The 26,488-nt window shown below is 38.8% G+C and overlaps 1 protein-coding gene across 4 annotated transcripts in view; it reads right to left on the bottom strand.

Annotated features, from left to right (window-relative positions):
* DDAH1 (dimethylarginine dimethylaminohydrolase 1) overlaps window positions 1-26,488 on the bottom strand; it is a 137,653-nt gene that overhangs the window by 22,833 nt on the left and 88,332 nt on the right. For all 4 annotated transcript variants that reach the window (XM_023258868.2, XM_023258869.2, XM_006934878.4 and 1 more), the window contains 3 exons: window positions 17,144-17,243; window positions 10,587-10,660; window positions 9,642-9,761 (listed from right to left, as the gene is read on the bottom strand). In XM_023258868.2, the coding sequence (XP_023114636.1) occupies window positions 9,642-9,761; window positions 10,587-10,660; window positions 17,144-17,243 (294 nt within the window). The remainder of the gene's footprint in view (window positions 1-9,641; window positions 9,762-10,586; window positions 10,661-17,143; window positions 17,244-26,488) is intronic.

A 26,488-nucleotide genomic window follows, 5' to 3' on the forward strand; every position in this document is an offset into this window, starting at 1 on the left:
ACCCTCCACGTGCCCCAGATCTAGAAATATTCTTACAGATTGTTGGACTAATATGACATTTTGAAAGATAAAAATAAGGAGAGAGAGTGATTTTTAATAGCACTAGAAACACTAGTGGAATGGTTTTGCAGGAAGGTGGTGGCAAATTTAATTTGTTTCTCTTGCATGTCATTATTTCAAAGGATGGCCTAATTCTGGTATTGTATGAGGTGGTATGGATGGTTTCCTTAGAGGCTGGAGAATAATTCATGGTTAACATGTCACTTCTAATTTAGGGTCTATATTTTACCATATGCTTTATTAACCTTCAGCCAAGCAATAGGATACTCATTAACACCTAAGGCATGTAATACATGTGATTTCCACAGAGAAACAGTAACCTAAAACTCAACCATCCTCCCTACTAGCTCAACTGATACATTTCCTAATCCCTTCAACATTAAGGGTACTGGTGTTGGCATGGCCCAGAGTATCACATAGGCCGTGCTGTGATGCATCATTTCAGCCTGTGACACAGAAATCATCCTGTTTTTTTTTTTTTTTTCAAAGGAGGGGGCCAGTCTCTTGCCAACTCACTTCAGCCAAAAAAACAACAGGACACTGCTGGAGATGGAGGGCATGTAAATATTGAAGTGATTTTTTTGGTGTGCCTTGAGAGTGAGTAGATAAAGATAAAAAAATAAATAAATGGAAAAGAGTAAAGGACAGAGACTCCAAATTTGGATGAGCCACAGACTGCTGCCAATGGAAAGTGAAATGGGAGCCAACCCCGTTAGTGTCTTACGAGCTTAGACATCGGATGTCTACCCGAGCCACTGTCAGCCGAGTACGTCTGAGTACAGCTCAGTTCTCAAAATGTGAATCTAGGTCAGTGAAATCCAGCAACATACTTCTGCCCACTGATCTTCTATAGTTTGTTCCTGCGTGGAAGGGGAGGACTGAGTTCATGGTCCTCATGATAGGTCCTCCCAGATAGGGAGAACTGGAACTCTTTTCCCAAAATTCCACCAAAGTCACCCATCTGGTAGTCATTTCTGAAGTCATTTTGTTCATCATTGTCCCCTAGGACCTAGTACAATGCCTGGTACAGAGTAGGAGTTCTATAAATATCTGTCAAAGTGTTGATCGGCTCCTTTTTTCTCCCATGCTCCTCACATCCCTCAGTCACAGTGTTCTATTACTTTTCCAAATAGAACTCAGCTTCTGTACAGCCCTTTCTATTTTCACGGCTATTTCCCTCGTCCAGACCTCCTCTTCTTTATTTCTGGACCGTGTGATGGCACCGAACTAATTTTATTCCTCCTAATCTTTATCCCTGTTAAATCATCACAGGCATGCTGCCAGATAGATTTTTCTGAAACACCACCTTCAGCTTTTACACCTCTGCGAAAAACTCTGAGTGCCTCCCCACAGCCTGCAGGTAAGAAATCCCTCACTCTTTGACTTCTGGACCAGCCCCAACTTATGTCTGGAAACTTAACTTTCTTTCCCTGCACCCAGCCCTTGCTCCAGCCATTGTCTATGGATCATAAGATAGACATTTCCCTAGTTCTCCTGTTCGTAATAACCACTCCTTCTCTGTGGCAGGCTTGCTGTTCACTCTGGTCTACTCAGACTTTGACTCCTACCTCCTGTGATCACTCCCCCCTTAGTACTCCCATCCTCTCTATGAGGACCCTGTACTAATTACTCATTTATCTTATGTTACACTGTGACAGCATTTATATCTTCATGTCCTGTCCTATTTCTTCAATCAGGCTGGAGGGACCTTGAGGGCAGAGACTGTTTCTCACTCATCTCAGTGTCCCCTGTGTGTGGGGAACTATCTTTCATATAGTTGCTGCTCAATAAAGAGTTGCTGGAAGCTCATCCAGCAATAGGAAGCTCAAGCTTCAAGCTCAGCTGTGACTCTTTTCCTCTGCCCCAGTTTTATTTTTTCAATTGTCTTTAAAGAAGCCTTTCTGCAAAAGGGACAGTAACAAGGGCTTTGGGGAGCTTCACCTTTTTTTCCTATTAGATTTTTATGTATAAATTACAAAATGATGTTTGTTAGATATCCAATTTGATAGTTGGATGCCATTGATGCCTCCTCAAAGAAAGATGGAATTAGGTTGGAGTCTGCTGTGGTTTTCTATCCTCAAACAGGCATGAAGATATTCAGCTAAGCACAAGTCTTCAATCACCCACAGCCATCGAAAGAACAATGTCACAGTGATCAAAGAGTCTACAGTCAACCCACTTTGGAACTATCCCTGTTCTGGTGCTACTTTTTGCCAAGTGTTTGCACATCCACATGTTCAAGACACAGTCCTTTACCCTGAAACTTCCAATGGAAAAGAATGAAGCTCTCATTCTCTAGTGAGGCTGATTCAACTTTGTTTAGAATGAGATTGAGTACAGGAGACAGGGGTCACCCATGGGGAGAGTTGGTGGCAGAGCCAGAATGACAACCCATGGATTACCCGAGATAACAAAGTTATCTGCTTAGTTCTCATAGCCATTTTGGACCTTTGGACAACTATGCTTCTTTACTAGAATCAACATATGATTATTTATTTATTTTAATGCTTATTATTATTTTTTTTTGAGAGAGAGAGTATCAGTGGGGTGGGGCGGAGAGAGAGGAGGACAGAGCATCCAAAGCAGGCTCCAGGCTGATAGCAGAGAGCCCAATGTGGAGCTAGAATTCATGAACCCAGAGATCATGCCCTGAGCTGAAGTTGGACGCTCAACCGACTGAGCCACCCAGGTGTCCCAACATACTATTATTTTCAAAGGTACATTCTTTAATATCAGTAATGGTGTGTGAAGTTTAACCTTTTTGCCTCTTTGGCACAAAACTTCACACCTTGAGATCAGGTCCTGTTAGATGTGTGTGTGTGTGTGTGTGTGTTGGGGGAGGGGGTATGGAAACGTGAGTCAAATGCAAATATCCTGCCCTCAGAAAATGATAACAGCGATTTTTTTGGTCACTTGGAATATTTTAATAAGGAATTTTAGCATGCCAAATGGATTAAATATTGGCATTCAAGCTATTGCCCAGTTAGGTGTTATATTTTAAGTTATGCAATGTTGAACTCCAGGCAGCAAAAAGGTAAGGGGTTTCTAGCTTTTGATGGCTTTAATCATGACACTTTCTCTACTTTTATTGCTACGCAGAATGCATACTTTTGCACCTACAATGCATAGTGGCTGGATTCTTCAGGTGTGTGTTATTCAGGATTCTAAGCTAGGTGCTTTTGGAAGTTGCAGAAATCCATGAGGGCAGTGTGGCTCTCAACTTCATCTGTGCTCCTAGATCATCTGTGGAGCTTTTCAAAAATGCAGATGCTGGGGCTTGAACCCAGACCCAGAATGTTAGGGTTCTCTGGGATAGGTCCAGGGCAGTGTGTTTTCAGAAAGTTCCGCAGGTGGTTTTAAACCACACTTCTCATTAGAAAACACTCATTTAAAGTCACTTAGGCCTTTTCTTTTGTAAGCAAGAGTCTTGGATTCAAAGGCCCATTCAGAGGACATTTGTTCAGTCACACAACAGATGCTTGATTTCCCCCTATAACACCCCATAAAGTCTATTGAGTATTTTTTGATGTCCCATCGTATAATGGACAGAATAAATGGCCCTTTAAATGTAATTTCTTCCTCTGAAATTTTCCTGAAACCTCAAGAGAATAAAACCCTATTATTATTCCCTTTCTCCTACTTGGCTAATTTTGCCTTCTTCCTGCCTTGGAACTAGTGCTGAAATTCAGCATGGCTGTTTTGGTCTCACAGCTTCAGATTATTTATGGCCCTATCATGCCAAAGTATTTTATTTTGGCCACCCCAGCCTTGTTGGCATACAGCTCTGGGAATATCGTCAGATAAGGCAACCGCTGCCAGGAAAAAAGCATAAACAGTTGTTACAAACTCAGAGGCGATTTGGTTTTCTGTTAATTTCTTAATTCAGGCATGGTAGATTTTTTTTTTTAAGTCATTGTTTTGTGGGTCTCATGAATACAACTAGAACAGACAACCAAATAAGACTAAATTAAACCTACAATGGGACTGTCAGCATATATTTCACAGAAGAGACCCAAAGTGGGAAATCTTGTGGCTACACACCATAATTCCCTGTGACAACAACAACTAGAAATGCAAAGTCTTTATTTTTCCATTTCAATCACCCTGTTGATACTAGTTAGGTCTCATTCTGTCTTTTGGTTTTTGCTATTTGTTGTTCCAGTTATCATCAAAGGAAATTCCAGGCAATAAAAAAAACATACAAAATCCAAACACATTAAGGGTTTTTCCATTTCTTTCTTTATGTGACCATCTATAAAATAACATGGACATTTTTGGACAAAAAATCAATGCTGACGCTGAGTCAAAATGAGAGGAAATACTGTCTGAGTGACCTCTGTTATATAGTTAGTCATTCAAAAGAAAAAACATGCTTCGTGCTATGGAATTTAAATTCTCTGCGAAGCAGCCCATGTCCTCATTCAAGAAATCTTACAAATGCAGTTAGTTATTTCAGGAACTAGATAAGAAACCAAAAGACATTTCCATCAAGATACGTTATGAGCATCTTAATTTAAAATTACAAGTCTACTGGATTTCCACTTACTATATTTCAGCTCCATTTACATGACAAGGACCAAAAAAAGGAGTGGTGAACTCATAATTCTTTTCTTACCACATCCTTTTAGTACTTCTATCAAAAGCATTTAAAAATAATAATTTGTTGTGATACAAAAGAATGGAATTTTAAAAAAGGCCAATAAACAAAATTGTAGATGCCAAAAGGAGCAAATAACTGGTTTCCCTGAGGTGTTAGGAAGGTGAGAGCACTCCGCTTGCTGCCTGGCCAGCAGATGGCACAGCCCCCCCAGCTTGTCAGTTCCACGGGGCTTCCCGGTTTGAGCTTCCTCATCTCCCTAGTTTTGGGAAAATTTCAGCTAAATGTCACCCTCCCTCTTACTCTGCCTCCCTCCCTTTGTCTTTCCTTCCTTTCTCCACTCCCCCCCCCCCCTTAATTGACTGGAGGACTGAATGCCACCAAGGAGATTGAGTTAAAAATCAATACAGTGAGTCCCTCCAGAGGGCAGGAATTACAGTCTGTCCTCCTATGACAGAGAGCATGTAATTAATCCAAGTTCCTGGAAAGCAAGTCGATTTTGGAATGGATCTAGAAAAAAAAAAATGGATGAGATGTGGCACAAATCTACTTGTTGTCATGTCTTTGCCTCCCCAACTTTATTGAGGTATAACTGACAAAACTTGTATAAATTTAAGGTGTATAAGGGCTGGGGGGAGGGAAAATGGGAAGATGTTGCTCAAGGGGTATGAAGTTTGTCTTTTTTTTCTTCATTAATAAAATAAAAAACAAGCTTGTCTGCAGGAAAGACAGGAATCACGTAGCAGGTAAAGTAAGGGTTTAAGGGTTAGACCCAGATTTGGAAAATTACTTTATGTAACTTAATTTCAGCCCACTTCCAATAATACATTATATACATAATTCTGTAACTTTAAAAATTATAAATACAAAATAGCCCACTGGACCACAATTCCCTTACCTCTTAAAGTTTTGTCTTTTGTTTAACTTTAAATGAATGAAATAATAGAATACGTATTTTTTGGTGATTGAATTCTCTTGCAGTTAGAAGGGCAGGATGAAGGTATAATTGCCCAAAGGCATGAGCAGAATTATGGAAAGTATGGGGAAAAAACTATAAAATGGACAGGTTGCTCTAAAGATGAATTTTGCTTAGATAATCGTATTTCAAGGGTAAAACTTGATGTTAAATGTCTTTAGGTATTTGTTCAAATCAACCTAACCTCCAGCACCTTGGCCATATCAACAGGAAAATGCAGTAATAATATATCCTTTTTTCCTTCCTTTCATTAAATATACTCTGTGTTAAATGTGTATTAAATGTGCCCTGTATTAAATGTGTTCTGGCTTTTTAGCAGAGAGTTGCTCAAGTCTTCCTAGACTGATGATTTCATTTAAATATACAATGCATACACTGTTAAATCTACTACAACCTAGACAGATATGATGACTATCTCCATAAGATCCCACTTCATTAACCAAAATTGATTGCAACCCATTACAAAGTGTTTCAAATGCAATAAGACTAACCAGAAACCCTTGGGCTCTCAGCTTTGCATGAATATGTAAGAAATAGTTTTCTGGCTCTGAAGGAGGCAAGTATTCCACAAGCAGTGACAGATGTGGGAAGTATTCAAGCTCTCAGTGTGTGGCACAGGAAGGCATGATTCACCTGTTTAAGTGCTATGCCCTTCAACGAGATGCCCAAATGGCCACAGGCTTCTCTAAAGAGACATCAAGATTTGCAAGGGAAAAACAGACATCTGGGACCAAACTCACATCTTTCCTGATGGGTCAGATCCTGGACACTGCAGCAAAAAAAAATGGGAAGAGGTAGTGGGTAGTTGGAGAGAGGAAAGGAGAAAGAGGAAGCCTAGCCAGAATAATTTTATGGCAAAATAATTGGGAAAAGTTTTCCAATTGAAAAAGAACAGGTATAGAGTGAGGTGGGCAACTGGGGGGAAGAAAATTAAGGCCCAGGAAATCTGATTCCAAAACCCCGAGATCATATTCAAAATGTTTTATTTCATCAGATCTCAGTATTTTCACCTGTCAAATGGAAAAAAATATGTGTTCACTATGTGCAAATGATCTATTTGTTTCTATCCATTTGTCTTTCTGCCTATCTCTATCAGTATTGATATCTCCAAATTAGTAGTAGGACTTGCCACACTATCAATTTTATTGACTTTTCTAATACAGAAGCCAAAACTGTTCTCAAATAAATAAACAGTTCAGTTCACTAAATCTGAATTTCACCAACCCACCTAGTTCCGACCTGAGAACATGCCTGCATGGAGATCTCACTATTCTTACTTTGTCCATCTGCTTTCACTACAAATAAGAGAATCTTTTTGATGCTAGAAACATGGCAGGTAGGCATTAGCCAACTCTACAGGCCTATGGCTTAGGAAGCACATTTGCTGATGGAAAACATGATCTCCAAAGAGTGAATGCCTTTCTAGTGAGGATTATTTATAGCTTCTGACACAGAAGGTTTCAAGTATAGAGTGAGCATCATTATTAACACTAACTCAAATAGACTCTACAGGAAGGAGGACTGTAAAGTCCACATAGGAGGCCCTTAAAAGATGTGACCTTAGAGGACTTGACTTGACAATGGGAAGGGAAAGATGAAGGGAGAAAAAAAAGGTGGTGAGTTACTAAGGCACACAATGGGACTTGGGGCTTGGCTTTCTTTTCCCAGGTTATCAGTGGTCCTCTTTTCGGATTGCAAGGTCTTTCCCCTTCATCTTTTTTTTTTTTTTTTTTTTCAAAAGGAATGCTGGTTCAACATCTCTAAAGCAATACAAACCCTTCTCTTCAGAAGCCCATGTTCAAAAGCCATGTTTCATGGAGAAAAACTCATCTTCTTCCTCACTTTTAAGTCCCTACTTCTTCAGACTTCATCTGCTCCGTCCAGTTGTATCTCCCGGAGCTCACAGGAAAACTCTTCATTGGTTAGACTAGTTTGTATGTGTCTGGCTCAGTCTTTACTTATACTGTGTCCCCACCTGGAACACTGTCTCACTGAATCCCACCCTGCCAAATCCTTTAAGACCCATATCTAGGCCCATTTTTGTCTGTGAAGTTTTCTCCCAATATCTAGGCTTCAAGGAGCTCCATCCTGTCTTGTGAAAGCAGTCAGGACTACTTCATAGAATGTTTTGTTACTTAACCATAATTGTATTATTTCTTAATTTGTTAGATGTTTGCTTCTCCAGACTATTTGAGTAAGTGACCTATCTGAATTAGGGACCAAGCTACTTGAGTTAGGGATCTAGTCTACCCAGAATGGCAGATGGGGCTACTTTTTGTAATTTGTCTACCCAGAAGAGGTTCCTTCTGCTAATTAACACAAGAGCACAGTATAAACCAGTTTCAGCCCTCTCCCTCCCTTATACTCAATTTCAGACATGTGCTGACCAACCCAGTTGCCATGGATAAACACCACAGTTAGACCCTGAGGAGAAAAATAATCTTCCTAGATCCTTTCAGTGATACCATCCATCAAATACTTTCTTTCAAGGCACCACCTTCTTTACGTGTAAAGTTGACATAGCCATCCAGATGAAGCAGAACAAAAAAGGGAGCATAGAAAAAGCCACCAAATTCAAGTTCTGAGGCAGGTTGTTTAGCAACAATTGTTAAAGTCCTAGAAATACAATCAAAGATATGGTATGAGAAAAGGAGGATGGAAAGGCCAGCAGAGCTGGCTGAAGAAGCTGCCGAAAATGCAGGGGGAAAATTCAGTAAATGGCAGGCAATGATTTCTTCTGAGACAAACTGCGCCAAGTCTAGCACTCAGGTAGACAAGTAAAGACCTAAAAGGGCACAAAGATTAATTGTGCACCTTGGGGCACAGACTTCCTCTCTTTGCCTGAGAAGAACTCTCTTTAGTCCTTCAGTAAATCATGAGGAGGGGGTGGTAATGCCAGCCCACCATTTAGTGCTAGCCTCGGGGCCTGGGGTGAGTCATTTGATCTAGTTTTCATCTGCAAAATGGAGATACTATCGCCTCTCTCACTTATTTATTCATCCATTAACCTGATTTTTATTAAGGGCCCACAATGGACCAAGCACGAAGGAGAACAATAGTGAGCAAAACAGACATAGTCTTTGCCCTGAAAGAGCGTCCAGATGATCTCACGGGGCTGTTAGTTACAGAGAAGGAATGGGTCTTTGGACTATAAAGCACTGTAGCAGTGGAAGGTTTTCTTCATTATCAATGACTTCCACTATTGACCTAGCTGTGTGATTTGGGCAAATCACAATTTTTCTGTGCTTTCCTATTCTCACCTGTGAAATGAGACAAATTCCTGTCCTAAAATTTAAGTGTTCTAAATGCAAACAAAGAAGTTATGGTTTTTATGTACTTCCCAATCGTGCCTTTCTAAAAGATCATTATCAAATATTTCAGACATACAAAAGGGTAAGAATAATAGAACAACCCCTTGTGTACCAACTATCTTACTTAGGAAAAGTGCTACTGGCTGCATGCCTTCCTTTTTTCAGGAGGAAATAATTGTGATGAGTTTGGTATTTTTTTTTTATTTTAATTGTTTTTAATGTTTACTTATTTTTGAGAGAGGAAGAGAGACAAAGCATGAGTGGGGAAAGAGCAGAGAGAGAGAGGGAGACACAGAATCCAAAGCAGGCTCCAGGCTTTGCACTGACAGCAGAGAGCCTGACACAGGGCTCGAACTCACAGACGGTGAGATCATGACCTGAGCCAAAGTCGGATGGTTAAACGACTGAGCCACCCAGACGCCCTGAGTTTGGTATTTCTTATTCTGTCTGAATCACGGCCTTCCTAGGAAACCTGGTGGATGAGTAAGAATGCTTCACCAGTGATGAGTTCTTCCAACACTTAGGTGTTGCTGGTTCTCAATGAATCTGAGGTCACGATAGTATATCTGAGAAAGTTCCAGTACCAGCCTATTCTCTTCCCCCCAATCCTGCTTGCTGCTCACCCAGTAGACAGAATTAGAAAAAAACATGTGGTAGGCATTGCCTGTTGCATTAAGAAGCATAGTTTTGTTTCTACCTTTAGGGCCTTCTGTGCAGATTCACTGGATCCAATTGCGATTAGGTTAGGCCCAGCCATGCTGCAGAAACTCTTCAAATGCAAAGCATCAGCCACCGGGACTGTGGAGACTGCATAGTCCTATGCGTATAATAGAAACAAGCAGTTTGGCATTGCAGAATAATTCTAAAACCGATTTAAACCTGCCTCAAATATGCCTATTTCTAAAGAGGGTGCCAGGGGCCCTGAATATCTGGAAGAAGAACTGGGACCTGTAGGTTTTGGTATTGCCAATTAAATAAAGACTACTTTTAAGAAGAAAGTGCAGAGACTTCTCTCACATGTGTGACTGTGTCAACACCTAGCTTTGCTGCTTGATCTACGGAGTGGGCTACTCTGGAAGGATATGTCTGAAAATCCTGTGCAAACTAGAACCTCACACCCTCAAGATGGAAAGAGCTTCTTGGGGGTTATATCCCTTCCTAAGCCATCTGGTGAGTCAATCTATTAATAATCAATAGAGTAAAGGGACCATGAGAGGATGTATGTGTAATATCTAGCACAGCTTCCAGCACATAATAGGTACCCGAGTACAAGTGATCCTTGATTCCAATCCGAAAAATCTACACTTCATGTTAGAGTTAGCTGGGTCCCCAGAATTTTTTTCAAGTCATTTATTGTGCCAGGAAATCTGCCAGGTGGTTGCATGATTATACACTGAGAGAAAACAGAAGACGTCCATGATAACTTTGTCTTTTGTGGCTATGGTAGCCCAATGCAGCTTATTTATTGAGAAATTTGAATTTGATAACTCTTAAAACTTCTAGCAAATGTACAAATATTAGGCATTATTTTGCAAAGCTGGTGACATATAGATACCATTATTCATGACATACTGATTCAATGTGTCTATGAATATTTATTAAATAATTACTGTATGCTGGGCATAAATTATCCTTTACCTACCTTAAAAGTATCAGCCAAGATTTCAGCACCTCGTTGATTTGTCCTTTTGGAAAGGCCCACAAAAAATTCTCTGCCTATAATAAATGTCATGGAACATAGTGAGTATGTGGCACCAGTGACGGCACACTATTTCTTTATCTGTAAATAATGACCTTAAAGCACCACACAGTTCTTTCCTATCACAGAAGGCAGCTCTGCTTGTACTCTGACCCCTGCTCTCTTTACACTAAACTGATTTCAAACCACAGTAAAACCTTGGATTGCAAGAAGCTTGTTCTGCCAAGTGTTCTGTAAGATGAGCAAACATTTCTAATAAATTTTAATTTGATAAACTAGTGATGTCTTGCAATATGAGCAGTACAAGACGCTGAATGTCATGATCGCAACTGAGCCAATGGTTCTCGAAATTCCCTTTGATATACAAGTGCTTTGGATTATAAGCATGTTTCCAGAACGAATTATGCTTGCAAACCCATATTGTCCTTAGAAAAACCTTTTTCAAATTCACAGATGTGGAAAGTAGAACAGTGGCTGCCAGAAGTTGAGGGGAGGAGGAACTAGGAAGTCAGTGTTTAACGGCTATGAAGTTCCAGTCTGGGAAGGTGAAAAAGTGCTGGAGATGGATGGTGGTGATGGTTGCAACACAGTGTGGATGTACTTAATGTCTCTGAGCTGTCCACTTAAAAATAGCTAAATGGCAAATTTTATATTATGTATGTTTTACCACAACAAAAGAATAAAATTTTCACTTAGGAAATAATAGAATTAAACATATTAATGTGTAATAAAAAATTAAGTAATAGCAATGGCATGTGAGGAATGCTTCCTTCCCCTCCCCCCACCCCCAATTAATAATTCTAGGCATTTGTGATGAAGTCGGATTCCCTGTCTTATAATGATGATGTAAAGGCTGAAGAAACTATCTGGGTAAAGCAAGTTTAGGGCTGACTGGTCTTCAGGTCTGACTTCTAAGAGATGTCCTTAAAACTTTTATCTTTCGTTTCAAATCAAAATGCCTATCTACAAAGTACTACAGTTTAGGAGAATGGAACGTTCTACTTATTTGGCTTTTCTGAAATTCCATAAATATTCTTCTCAGAAGGCAAAACCCTAAATAAAAATGGTCTCCAACTTAGAGGCAAGCAAACAATTATAGTAGATTGCATTAGGCAATATATAATTGTGGGGGTTTTTAATCTCCCTGAATACTTTGAAAAAGAATTATACATAATATGTGAAAAAATATTCAAATTGAAATCAGTATATAGTTTGATCCAGAACATTAGGGTAAAGTATAAGAAGAGAAACCATGTAAAAAGAATTGCTTGATAGACTTTATAATGTTACAACTTTAATCCTCATGATGTCCTTATAAAATAGGTAAATGACATAGGTCAAATGATGTTATGACAAGTTAATGGCTTATTCTGTTGGAAGATGGGAAGATTCATTGGTGGTATACTGACATGTATGTTTTGGTTTGTTTGTTCATTTTTGTAATGGTATGTTTATGTTGTCCCTTGAGAAAACTCGCTACATACAAATCAAAACTTAACTAAGGGAAAGGGTCTTTTATTTGACAAAAGTATTACTCACTTTACTAAAAAAGTCAGCTGAAATTTAAAAAGCAAATTTCTTTAATTCTTTCAAGACAAAAATAGATTTATAAATTAGATTTATACACAATTTTTAGGAAAAACATCTAACGGATTAAGCAAATTTAAACAAATTTATAATGGGGCTTGCATACTATTTCTATTTTAAAAGACTAAGGTAGCAAAGTACAAAGAAAAGCAAACTTGTCTCTTTAAAAAGTAAGTTGGACTTCTGTTTCTAGCAGTATGGTAGACTATATCCCCTAAATGGCCTTTCTGATGTAAGTAATAACTTCTAGAACTGCAAGATTAAAAAAAAAATTGTTGTTGTCGTTACGTTTCTTATGTCATCTTTTTTTCTGTATCAACTCACCCTCTCACCTTATTCTTTTACAGAAGAAGCCAGGTCATTTGTCCTATTGATGATCCTACAGCCTGGATTCGGCTGGTTGCTTCCTCATGTATCATCTAACATGAAAATGTTCCTTTACCCTTTGTATTTTCAGTAAACTCATAGTTTCATGTAGATGCTTAATTAGATCCTTGTTCAAAAGATTTTTTTTGGATAGGACTACTTCTGAGGTGGGGCTGCACTATTGCAGCACATCATGAGGCACATGACTGACTGCCACGTTTTCAGTGATACTAGAATAATCTGTGTGTTCCAGTGGTATTTTGGAAAGGCCAACAAAAAATTCTCTGCTTAATAAATGTCAGCCTGATTCCTACATTATAAAGTTCTCCATCAAGCTTTCATATAAAGGTTTTAACATCGTGTGACCATCATTACACAGATCCATTAGTTTATTAGGAATCTACATTTACGGGCTAGAATTCTAAAAAGAAAAACTTTCTTAGCCAAGTATTTGGTTTACTTGAAATAGAATGCATAAAGGAAACACAGCTAAATGCCTGAATCTTTCCTTCCCTTATGAACTATCAGGGTAATGAGGTGGGTGTCCCTGCAACTTGCAATAATGATCGATACATTTTTTTAAAGAACACAAACGAGTCAAAGAATAAATCGTAATGGAAATCAGAAAACATTTAAAACTTAATGATAGCAAATATATATAAAAACAGGAAGGATTCCACTAAAGCAGTACTTGAAAGTTACAACAGCTTTAACTACTTGCATTAAAGATGAGAAAAGTTTCAAAATTAAAGAGACAAAGTTCTAGCTTGAAATATAAGAAAGAAAGAACAGAATAAAAACAAAGAAATTTGAAGGAAGGAATTAAAGATAGAAACAGGAAGAGAAAAAGAAATATACAAGAAAGAGGATTCAACAAAACCCCAAATTGGTTCTTTGAAAAGATTAATGAAATCAACAGATCTCAGACACAAAAGAAAAAAGAGAAGGCACAAATAAACATTATGAATGAAAAGGGGACATAGCTATAGTGCTATGAAGCTTAAAACAGATAGTAAGAAGATATGAATAAGTTTATACCCCACATTTTGAGAAGTTAGATAAAAACAAAGTATTAGAAAACAGAACTCTCGAAAACTGACTCAGAAAACCCTCAACAGTCATGCAATCATTTGAGGAACTAAATCAGTTTAAAATCTCCCGACAGAGAAAACTAGGGCCTGTTTCTAGGTAAGTTCTACTAAAGTTCAAGGAATGAACAATTCAAATAGTACTGAATCTAGGGAATGGAAACATAGGAAATATTCCCAATACATGTTGTGAGGTTAAGATAACTCTTTTACCAAAGCCAGACAAAGATAGCAAGCAAGAAAAATTACAGGTCACAGAAACAAAAGTCTTGAAAAAAAAAATTAACAAACTAAATCCAACATTGTAGTAAAAAGAGAATATATCACAATGGAGTTTGACTTCACCCCAGGGATGCAAGACTAACCAATATCAGAAAATTAATTAGTGCAATTAATCACATCAGTAGATGCAAGAAAAAAAATCACACACATTTCACTGGAGTAAAAAGTTTATCACCTGAAACTCCATTTCTAGTTGTTTACTTGAGAGAAACTCTTATACACATTCCCAGGAGACACACACAAGAATGTACATAGCAGCACTGAAGACAACAGACAAAAACTGGAAAACACTCAAATATACATCAGCAGTAAAATGAATAAATTCATCGTGGTGTAGTTTTTCCATGGCATACCATATAGCAGTGAAGACACTAGCTACACACACCAAGTTGAATCAAAAACACACAAATCACAGAATAGTTCCTATAGTAGGACTCTAATCATACAAACCTGTAAGACAAGCAAAACAAAGAGGAAAAAAAAAGAGGAGGAGTGGGGTTCCTATGGTCCTGGCAATTTCTTAAGCCAGGTGGCAGGCACCGGGTGCTCATTTTATCGTTAGTCTTTAAGTTGTACATAAACATTTATAACTCTTCTTTAGTTGCTCCATATTCCATAAAAATAGAAAAATTAAAGTAGAGGTAAGTTCATGATTATGTAAGAGAAATAGGATTGAAATAATTTCTTCCAGTAGCTGCTCGCCTGACTGACAAGATTCTCAGCAGAACTGGAGTGGGAAATCTGCTCTCCTTCTGTCCATTTCTTGATCAGTTGTGGGTTTTTTTGTTTGTTTGTTTTTTAGTTCCTTGTTTTTTTCTTTAATTTTTATTTGAAAGAGAGAGAGAGAGAGTGTGCGCAGGGAAGAGGGGCAGAGAGACAGAGAGAGAGAGAAAGAGAGAAAGAGAGAGAGAGGGAGAGAGAGGGGGCGGGGGGAATGCCAAGCAGGCTCCACACCAGCATGGAGACTGACACAGGGCTCCATCCTGCAACCCTGGGATCATGACCTGAGCTGAAATCAAGTGTCACCCAGGCACCCTTCAATCAATTGTTAATGAAGCTCTGAGTTACAGAAGGAAGAGGACCCAGAAAATGTGGAAAGTGCTACCTGACTCCGCTGAATCCAAAAATTGAAGGGCACCTGGGTGGCTCAGTCAGTTAAGTGTCCGACTCTTGGTTTCAGCTCAAGTCATGATCTCATGGTTTGTGAGGTCGGGCTCTGTGCTGGCAGCACAGGGCCTGCTTGGGATTCTCTCACTCTCTGTCCCTCTCTCTGCCCTTCTCTTGCTCAAGCTCTCTCTCTCAAAATAAATAAAGAAACTTAAAAAAATGTTTAAAATGCCAAATTTCATGTTATATATATTTTACCACAATTTAAAAAAGGAAAAACTAATTGAGAGGTAGGAAATAGAAGGCAGGACCAGACATCAGGTGTAAATGAGGTGCCAAGCAGATAAAGATCTAATATCCCAACAGGATCTCAGTTTTGAATAAAATAACTTTCAAGATATTAACTTAAGGATTGAATGTTACCAAAAAAGTGCTTACAGATAGTGATAGAGGCAAGCCTCGATGCTTAGGTGCTTAATTAGAAGTTGGGGCAAAAACGTTAAGGTTGAAATGCTGTGGAAAGACCTCTGACCAGAGGAAGAGGTTCTTGGCATAAACTGTGCCATTACACTGAGAAAATCTCAGGGAATCTGTTCAGTTCAGCTGGTGAGATAACTAGGTGGCTGTGAGCACAGCTTGTTTTAAAGTATACTTCAAATATTATCAGTACCTGCTTACACATTATTTATTATATGGCTGTGTTCTGGTAAAGAAGAGTTTTATTGTAAGAAGTGTGATTTACACATCTAGCTGCTCACAAAAGCCTATTTTCTAAGAGAAACAGGCTGTTGTTCTGTGCTGCCAAAAAGAATGAAAGTGCCGTCAATGGGAGGCACAAAGAATATTCTCAGGGGAACTTACTAGGCAGATTCGAAAGAAAGCCTGAGTCTGCTCAGACATGGCCAGAGCTGAGAATGTGGCGTAGGCCTCCTTGACCCCCTTTTCTGTATTCTTATGGCTCAATGGGTGTACATACAATGCCCCAGAGGCAGTGGTAGCACAGGTTGTGCAGTGCACAACTCCAGGGGGTACTATGCATAAGCTTGTGATAAGAAAGGTGCCCCCTGGAGCTCAGCAACACAGTGGCTCCACCTAAAGGTATGTGACACTGAGCAAAGAACTCCTCAAATGTCACAGGATAAATACCTCTTCTCCAAGAAAATTCATTGTATCAAAATGTAATACAAAATATTATCTTTGCATTAAAATGAAGATGGCTATATTTTGCCTATATACAAGGGGTTCAATATAAAATTCATATCAGCTAAAACCTTAGACTTCTGAGAAACTTCATGCTTTCAGTGGGGCACCTGGGCTACATTCCCAAGGAACCAGTCCTTGCTGGTAGGGATCCATCCGTGAAACAGGTATTTATTCTCTGACATTCAAGTGAAAGTAAACTCTCACTATAAGTTACAAATTGTCAGTTTAAGTAGAATCAATCTGGGGATCCAAATTTTAGCACATGACTTTTGCAAAACAATAATACGATCATAAAAGAGTTAGAAAGATTAAATGCTACAATTACTGTTTTTTTTAGCAGCCATATTATACCCACTATAAAAACTGATTCTAGTTAGATCAATAATAGTATTAGCTGTTTATACTTGGCTGAGTTCTGCTATTATTCATCTGGCACTGAAGCCAAATCAATTTACACTGAAAATTACTTAAATTCATCTTGCTGTCCAGGAAGAAAATTATGTGTAAATGACACATCTTGAATTAAGAATCTTTTAAATACAAACCAGATATTATATCACAATGCAAAACAATGCACCCTGCAGACTGTAGTAGATGCAACCTATGAAGTGATAGGTTACACCCTGATAACATTTTTGTAAAAAATATGCAAATACTACATGCATATAAAGGTCCTAAAAGGACATACACCCAAATGTTGGATGAAAGGTCATTTTTTTTTTCTCTTTTGTGCTTTCCTGTATTTTCCAGCTTCTCTGCATTTGGCATTTTTACTTTGGTAATTAAAAAAAACCTATAGTTAAACAAGTGCATACAAGCCAGGTATCAGAAATAGTTTTGGATAGGAGAAAGTAAGGACTAGGATACCTGTGAATAAGACATCTCCACCATCTAAGGTTGCGTTTTCATCTTTCATCTCTACTAGATTGAGCTGAAGTTTTTCTAACGCTTCTTTCATCATGTCAACCTGTTGAAAAGAAAGTGATTCAGATTAATATTCTACCATTTTCTGACAAGAAAACAAATCACCTAAAACTTATGAATGCTGAATCATGCTCCCGTGTGCACGCACTCACACACATAAACCCTTGCGAATATATGAATATAGGTAGTATAGTTTGGACCAGCCATGACCAAAGAGAAGAAATTATCTATTGTAAGAGAAATTATTGTAAGAGAAGAAATTATCTATTAGAAATTGTCCAATTTGTCTCTGTCTAGTCTATGCTCACGTCAGTATTATAGCCCCTTTTTCTTTTGGAGGCCGACTAGTTAGGACATATGAGTCAAAAAAGGTAGAAGGCAACACCCAATCCTCAAATTCTTGCCAGAAAGTACAAGATTTAATTTTAAATCTTAAGTCAGTCAGTTAGTCAGTTAGTAAGTCAGTCAGAATTGCATACACACAGAGTAATATATGGAAGAAATATTAATGACAATAACCAGTAACTTGAAATCTCAGCCCACAGGATAGTCATTATTTTCTATTCAAATATTTTCTAAAATGTCAGAACATCTAAGACTACTCTGTAAATCTGAACTGTTAGTTAAATTTAACCTATGATCCTAGAGGTGATTAACACATACAATAATTGCAATCAAAACAAAGAATGGTTGAAAATGAATTTTAGGGGCTTTCTATGATTCCAGGGTATAGTTTAAAGCAGAGGTATTCTGAGCTGAGTTAGGGAATACTTCTAAGTGAGGTTTATTTTAACGCAAGAAAAAAAAAATTAAGGCATAACAAATGCCCTTTGAAGTTCACAGTTTAATTCAAGTCTTTCCAGCTGCTCAACAATTTTTAGAAAATGTTTACTTCTTTGAGAGAGAGAGAGAGAGAGAGAGAGAGAGAGAGAGAGAGAGAGAATGAGTGGGGGAGGGGCAGAGAGCGAGGGAGACAGAGAATCCCAAGCAGGCTCCCTGCTGTCAGCACAGAGCCGGACCTGGGGCTTGAACCCATGAACCGTGAGATAATGACTTGAGCTGAAATCAAGAGTCGGATGCTTAACCAGCTGAGTCACCCAGCCACCTCTCAACAAAACAATTCAAGTATTTCTGAAGGTCTGTATAACCTTTGACATGGTAAAGACATATGTCGAGACAACATGAATGGGGCTAATGGAAAAACAAAAGATCCCATGACACTGAGAGAAGCAGGTAGTCCTGCCAAAATTCAGCATGCCCAGGACACAGAGTGAATTGTCAATGAAGAATTTAGGAGACACAACTACAGCAGTGTAACTTCTAAAGTAATAAAAATATGGGGATATTCTGACAACAAGCCTGACATTCATGCAGTCAAGAAAAAAAGAGGATACAAATTAAAATAAATATATCATCTCATCCCTGTGCTGGAACTCATGTAAAAATTCCACAAACCAGAGTGACTCAGAACAATAAAAAATTATTTCCATGGACAAACGGTCTTAATGTTGTAATAAACACATCTAGTGTTCTCTTTTAACAGGAGAATAGGTTTTTCTATGTAACAGGAAGGAGAATCATTGCTGTAGCATAAAAAAAGAAGCCGAATAACAACTACCAGGGCTTGCTGGGCTACAGTGAACCCAAGAAAACACACAACTGTTTCCTTTTGGCATCTCCCTTTGGGTCTATGGAAAATTCTCTGAGCTTGAAGAGAGGTCAAGAGAATGAAGCAGCTATTGTTACATTTTGTCTCTCTTATGATGCTACTGCTTCTACTATAACTTAACATTTCAAAGATTACTAGGAATACAGCAATTACATGTATTTTTCTGAAAAATGTATATGTAATATCAACTCAGGAACTTTATTCAATTCTTAAGAGTTTAAAGAGAACAGAAGTAGGGAGGCTAATATATACCAGTTTCAGAAACACTGTATTTCTTTAAAAGTCCTGTGTCTTTCAAATTAAAGTTTTAGAGGATAAAATGCTTGTGGTTTCTTAAAAGTTAAAACAGCTGCACCAACATGAGAAAACTGGCTTTTGCGCAAGGCCAGTACTTTATTTTTTTCTCCTTAAATATTCAGTCACATCTATATAAACAAAGTCGTCAGGATACAAACATTGATGATACCATATTACTTTCAGAGTTAAGGGTATGGACAAGTTTAAAAATTTATTAAATATTAAGTAAATAGTTTTGAGAATCATAGAACCATATGGCATCAAATCGGCAATGCTAACTCCAGCGAAGTTTCTGGAGAAGAAACAGGAGAGGCTGAACCCAGAGGCTGTCGACTGAGAACTGCAAACTCTTGGCATCATGGTTCCACAAAGCAAACTTGGAGGCAAACAAGGCCCAGTATTGCCGTGACACAGGGACCCACAGCAAGCCAGTTATTCAGGCAGTTAGCACACTAAATATCGCTATAGAAGTGGGAAGTTTTGCAGGAAAAGATCCAAACCATGAGCCTTCAAAGAAACTGCCCATTCTGTGGTTACATAGCCATGGTTAATGTTGACTTAATTAACTTTCAGGAGGAAAAAAAAAAACCCAACTAAACAGCACACCCACCTTTTACTGAGATGCTAACCTTGCAGGGTGGAACTTAGTGTTACTCAGGGTGGAGAGAAACTGTCAGACAAACAGTATTAATTCTAAAGGTTGAGCTGAATAGGTCATTTTCACCCATGAAATTGGAAATAAAAGGGTAAATCAGAGAAACAACTTTAATTTAAAATCTAACTACGTTATTTTCATACCCCAAAGATTTACATGAACTTTCTTCCTCCCCTTTCCACTCTGCGTGTACTTGGTTTCATTCTTTTACTTTGTACTCCCATTTCTTCTTGCCCCCCTTTGGCTCCTCCTACCCTTTGCTTCGCTATAGATTCCTTCTCTGACCACAGAGGTCAGAGGTTCAGATCACCTCTATGGCTTCCAACCATCCAACCCACATGTCTTCCTCAGAGCTGGTACTAGTTTTGAGGTCATTATCTTCTCCTTTTCTTAGTGCCCTCTCTGCCTCCCTTTCCTTCTCTCTCTCTTTTTTTGGAGTACTCATATCATCATGGGGTGACACAAGTCACAGGCACTTCATAGTGTAGTGTTATGATCAAGGGCCTGCAATTCAAATCCCAGCTCAGCTACTTATTAGCCAGTGATAGCTTGTTTAATTTTTGAGCCTCAGTTTTCTCATCTTTAAAATGGGTGGTTGGTCATAATAGTACCAATCCCCTAGGCTCCTCCTGATGATTAAATACATGTAACGCGCTGGGCACACTATAATTGCTCAATGACTATTAGATGCGAATTTTATTATTTTGGTGAATATCAGCTTATGTGGACCGAGTGACATATACTTGTACTATGAAGCTGACGCACAAAAGGAAGCTGTTGCTTTTTCTTACATTTGGACAGATTTCTTATGTTTCACCCCATGACAGATTCCACCTGGTTTCCAGTGAATTAAAATGACACGTGTTTTCTGCAAAGCCAACGTAAAGTTAGAGCACATACACTGAAGACACATTTAAATTTGAATCATTCCAGTTTAATTTCTTTCCAGCTCCTGGAAGCTGTCAGGCTATGTGGTAGCTTTCTTGTCTAATCTCTGCTTTAAAACCGCCCCGCTGGATGTACTAGATAAGGCGGTAAGTGGACCTGTCTGCTAAGCTGTCCCACAGGACTCAAAGGGGCATCAGCCAAGATGATACAGAATGATGACAGTTCCTGAAGACATGACCACTCTAAAGGACTCAGTCAAAAGAACTCCCACTCCTTCTCAATGCCTGGTCCCTTTTCTTACCCTTTGTGTTCTACTCTCTTACCTTCTTTCATGGCCCTCATTTCTGTTCCCTCATGTGTCCTGTGTCCTTCATGTTTACATCATCTTCCTGTCTTCTCATCTTACCCCTTTTGGGTTCTCATGGTGAATGGAAAGAACTGGGGATTTGAACTCAGGCTCTACCACTTATTAGGTATGCAACTTGGGACGAATTATACTTCCTGAGCCTCAGTTTTCTAATCTGCAAATTGGATAGTGCTTCCACTCTAACAGGAATTATGTAACAAATAAGCTAATATATACTGCCTGGCACACTGTGGTCAAAACCAGTAGCTGCTGATGTTATTGTTTTGCCCTAAATTAACTCAGTGCTTGGTTTGGATTCTGGCCACCTTTCAAAAAGAAATAAAAGATACAAATATACCATTTGATCCCAACTCTTCTTGCAAAATTTCCCCCAAATACAAAATACTAAAATAATTATAGGGGCGCCTGGGTGGCGCAGTCGGTTGAGCGTCCGACTTCAGCCAGGTCACGATCTCGCGGTCCGTGAGTTCGAGCCCCGCGTCAGGCTCTGGGCTGATGGCTCAGAGCCTGGAGCCTGTTTCGGATTCTGTGTCTCCCTCTCTCTCTGCCCCTCCCCCGTTCATGCTCTGTCTCTCTCTGTCTCTCTCTGTCCCAAAAATAAATAAACGTTGAAAAAAAAAAAAGTCTATCTTTAAAATAATTATAAAACCTTACACATTGTATTGGGAATTTATACTCCCAATAGCTTGTAAGAGCACTGTCATTAGTTCAGTATTCTTTACGTAGATGCCAATATTTTCACGTTGGCCCTGTCCAAAGTTGCTTTTGTTGCCTATTTTCAACAATGACCACTCTGATGTTTCATATCTTCCATCTGGATGTGGTGAATGTGCTCACAAGGCCTGATGAACAGTTTTGTGCTGCAGTCCCATTAAGAGTCCGCACCGACCTGTCTGCCAAGCTGCTTCCCTTTAGGTGCTCTGCTCAGTGGGGTGCCAGATGTTATGACCACGAATGAGGACACTGGCATTGGCTTGTCTGTGGCCAACATAACTCTGTTCCCCCCAGATCTGCCATGTGCTAGGAGCTGTACTATCACCACTAGGTTTTCAGTGCCCATTTCAATGTTCCAAGTACTCATCGTATTATAAGAGCTTTAAAATTACACTGTCATCCTATTCACACTCTTATCTAGCTCTTAAGAGCTGAATAGCAGCAACATAGCTTTGTTGGTAGTCATAGATAATGCTGAGGAAGCCACTCAAGAAGCTGATGTGATGCCTCTATCATGTCAAGGCACAGCTGGCTTGAAACTTGTTGATACATCAAAGTTACACTGTGTTGTCCCTGGTCACACTCAAAAGGTCACATTCCATTTGTTTATGCCACTTTAATGTTCTTTGTCAATCAGCACATCTTTGATCCTGTGGCCACTTGGACTAGTGTACATTTGGCTGATTTTATAACAATACTTCAAGTCTCTATCATACTTTTATATATCTTTTCTCAGTTAGTCAACATTTCAGTTCAGCAAACTTTTAGTAGATGCCAACTTTTTTTTTTTTTTTTTAACCCGGCTACAAATATTTAAACACCAAACCATAGTCCCTGTTCCTGGGAAGTTAACAAGCCAGCAGAGCAGATATACCTTATGAATATATAGTGATAATAAAATGAAATATTTGTTGTGATGCTCACACTAACTTGAAAAGGAAGTAAGAGCAGGCATCAGTATACCCATTTTACATATGAGTAAACTAAGGCTAAAGGAAGTTGACTGACTTGCTGAGTCAAGCTTTCTGAGCCCATGCTCCTGTTTTGTGTTCCTATTCACTGCACTGTGTGATTATGATTTTCCCAAAGCCTCCACACAAAGCACAGCCCACATCAGAAATGAAGCTCATGCCTTCTGTTTTCCAACTTTGTACACTCAAGTCCACTTGGTATTACAAGATCCGATTTAAGAGGATCCAGATTCCATGGCCTCTTCATTTCAGAGATGGGTGATATTTCTGTATACTAGGGTCTTAGAATGCTAAGGTGCAGTACAATTAAAACACTAAGTAATATGAACAGAATGTATAAACCACATCAGGAATGTTCACCAATGACAGCCTGCATATTAATTACCACCCTTCAACTTTGGGATGCCTGAGGTTTGTTCAGTGGTTTATTCCTTAACTTTCCCACGTGTGCTAATTAAATTACTAAAATTAACCAGAACTACCAAAAAAAAAAAAAAAAAGATCAGAGAGAGGCATAACATACTAAATGACTGAGTCTGAAAAATTCCTAAATAAAAACATATTGGAATCCTCTGCTATAATTTTAGGACAAAACTCTTAGGAGGAATTTACTTAGCAATGATAAAAGCAAACATTTGTATAGTCTTCCTGTATCAGACACTATCTTAAGAATTCATCTTTAATAATCTAACCCTCATAACCCAATAAAAGTCATACAAGAATTATCTGTTTTAGAGACAAGGAAGCAGAAGCACGGTAAGTGACTTGACCAAGGTCTTACAGCAGCAAAGCTGAGATATGAACTTAGGGAACTTTACTCTGCAGTTTGTGTTCTTCTCTCCTGTACAACTTGTCACTAACAAGATAATTTATATATCTACTATGCAGTCAGACAAAAATAAATATTAGAAGAGATTGTAAGCATTTATAATACTCTTAAAAACAGATTATGGGGGCGCCTGGGTGGCTCAGTTGGTTAAGTGTCTGACTTCGACTCAGGTCACTATCTCGCAGTTTGTGAGTTCGAGCCCCGCGTTAGGCTCTGTGCTGACAGCTCAGAGCCTGGAGCCTGCTTCGGATTCTGTATCTCCTCCTCTCTCTGCCCCTCCCATGCTCATGTTCTGTCTCTCTGTCTCTCAATAATAAATAAACATTAAAAATTTCAACAAAAAAAAAAAGAAAAGATTAAAAAAAAAACAGATTATGTTCAGGGTGTCTGGGTGGCTCAGTCCATTAAGCGTCCAACTTTTGGTTTCAGCTCAGGTCATGATCTCACGGTTCACAGGTTTGAGCCCCGCATTGTGGAGCCTGTTTGGGATTCTCTGTCTCTCTGTCTCTCTTTCTCTGCCTCTCTCCTGCTCTCTTTCTCTCTCAAAATAAATAACTAAACAGGGGCGCCTGGGTGGAGCAGTCGGTTAAGCGTCCGACTTCAGCCAGGTCACGATCTCGCGGTCCGTGAGTTCGAGCCCCACGTCAGGCTCTGGGCTGATGGCTCAGAGCCTGGAGCCTGTTTCCGATTCTGTGTCTCCCTCTCTCTCTGCCCCTCCCCTGTTCATGCTCTGTCTCTCTCTGTCCCAAAAATAAATTAAAAAAAAAAAAAAAAGTTGAAAAAAGAAAAAAAAAAAGAAAAAAAAAAGAAATAACTAAACATTAAAAAAAAAACCAGATTATGTTCACTCTATTTGTATGAACAAAAATGTGAACTCAGACAGGCTGGAGGAACGGGGGTAGGAGGGACAGGCTACAAATTGCAGCAATGTGAACTTAGGTTTGGTTTAAAGATCCTACCCTAAATTTTGTTTTCCTAAGCATATATATAAACTAATGAATTTTGAGAACCACTACTTCATCTTTCCAATTCCTAGATCAGATTGTGAGAAGGAGTTATTTGTAGAGAAATCTTCAGACAGTCAACAAAAGCATTTTAATTACAATGAGATTACAAAAGCACAGAGACATGAAGATACACTCCAAACCAAGTCACCACACACATTTCAAACCAGTTCAATCAACTGGGAAAGATTCTGAGAATTTACCACATTGGGAACTATGGAGGAAGAATTCTACAATACCCAAGACTGCCACTGTCTGATGTATATACCATGTGCAAATCTCTCCCTTTGGGTGTTAAAAGAATCTATAAATGTGAGGAGATATCACTCCTATGATTAGGCACATTTTTATAGCACAGGTAAAGTTATTTTGCAGATGCAACTGAGTCTCTAATCCATTGATTTGAGTTCATTAAAAGGGAGATTATCTTGGGTGAGCCTGACCTAATATGATGAGCCCTTAAACGGGGGTTTAGAGGTCAGAGATGGAAGAAGTCAGAGAGATGTCCTACTAGTCTGGAAAAAAAAGCAAACAGCCATGTTGGGAACTGCCTTTAGAGATATGCCCGCAGAGCTGCCTCTAGGAGTTAAGAGAAACCCGTAGTCAACAGCCAGCAAAAATACAGGGACCTTGATCCTACAACCACAGGAAATGAATTCTGACTACAACCTGAATGAGCTTGGAAGAAGACCTAAGCTCCAGGTGAGAACAGAGCCCAGCCAACAACCACAACCAGGTATGCCACACCCAGACTTCCAATCTGCAAAATCTGAGAGATAATATTATAGTGGGTATTCTTTTATTTTTATTTTTTTAAAATGTTTGTTTATTTCGAGAGAGTGAGAGTGGGGGAGGGGCAGAGAGAGAGAGAGGGAGACAGAGAATCTCAAGCAGGCCCCATGCCATCAGCACAGAGCCCGATGTGGGGCTCGAACTCACAAACCATGAGATTATGACCTGAGCCAAAATCTAGAGTCAGATGATTAACCAACTGAGCCACCCAGGCACCCCAGTGGGTGTTCTTTTAAGTGTTATATTTATGGTAAGCTGTCACACAGCAATGGAAAACTAATACAGAAAGTTCCTAATTTAAACATTTTACTTTAAAAATTTATCTATAAAGGCCTTTGGTCAGAAGCAAAATGTTGAACTTATCTCTAAGTTGTTTATTCAGAATAAGATGCAAAAGTTCTTAAGATGTTCCTAAGAAATTCCCGAGAAAAAGAAAATGTTTTAACGGAGTTTAAAGTTTTAGATCCACCAACTTCCTTAATCCAATATTTACTAAAATGTTGTACAGTTAGATTTTAAAATATAGAAAGCAAGTTGCAATACTGTTTTTTTAAAGTTACAAATCTAATACATGCTCATAGAAATGAAAATGATAGAAGTATATACCTAAGTAGTAATGCAGAACACAAATGTGCCTTGAGCCATCCCAATCTTATTCTCAGTTTCATTCATTCAGTAAATATTGAGTATCTGCTCTGAGCTAGATACCACAATAGACAGTAATGAGCGGTCATCAAAAAATAGACATGACTCCTGCTATATAGTGCCCTTAGGGTAACAGATATTAAAGATTCACCCAAATCAACATATAGTTTACACATTATGATAAGGGTTATGGAGGAAAACAATAGTGTGCTTTGAGAAATAAGAAGGGTACATGATTCAGGGGTCAAGAAAGGTCACTTTGAGGAAGTAACGTTTAAACTAAGAAATAAAAATGTTTATAATGGTTATCTTTCCTGCTGGTGGGTCATCTGGAATTCTTCCTTAGAAACCAAACAGGTTTCTGGATAATTCTCAGATCACAAACAGCTCACTTTAACTTATGAAAAATTAATTAAGGCCTTACTATACTAAGAATATGGTCAACAGAACTGGAAAT

The sequence above is a fragment of the Felis catus genome, chromosome C1 (assembly GCF_018350175.1).
Source record: "Felis catus isolate Fca126 chromosome C1, F.catus_Fca126_mat1.0, whole genome shotgun sequence".
NCBI classification, from domain to species: domain Eukaryota; kingdom Metazoa; phylum Chordata; class Mammalia; order Carnivora; family Felidae; genus Felis; species Felis catus.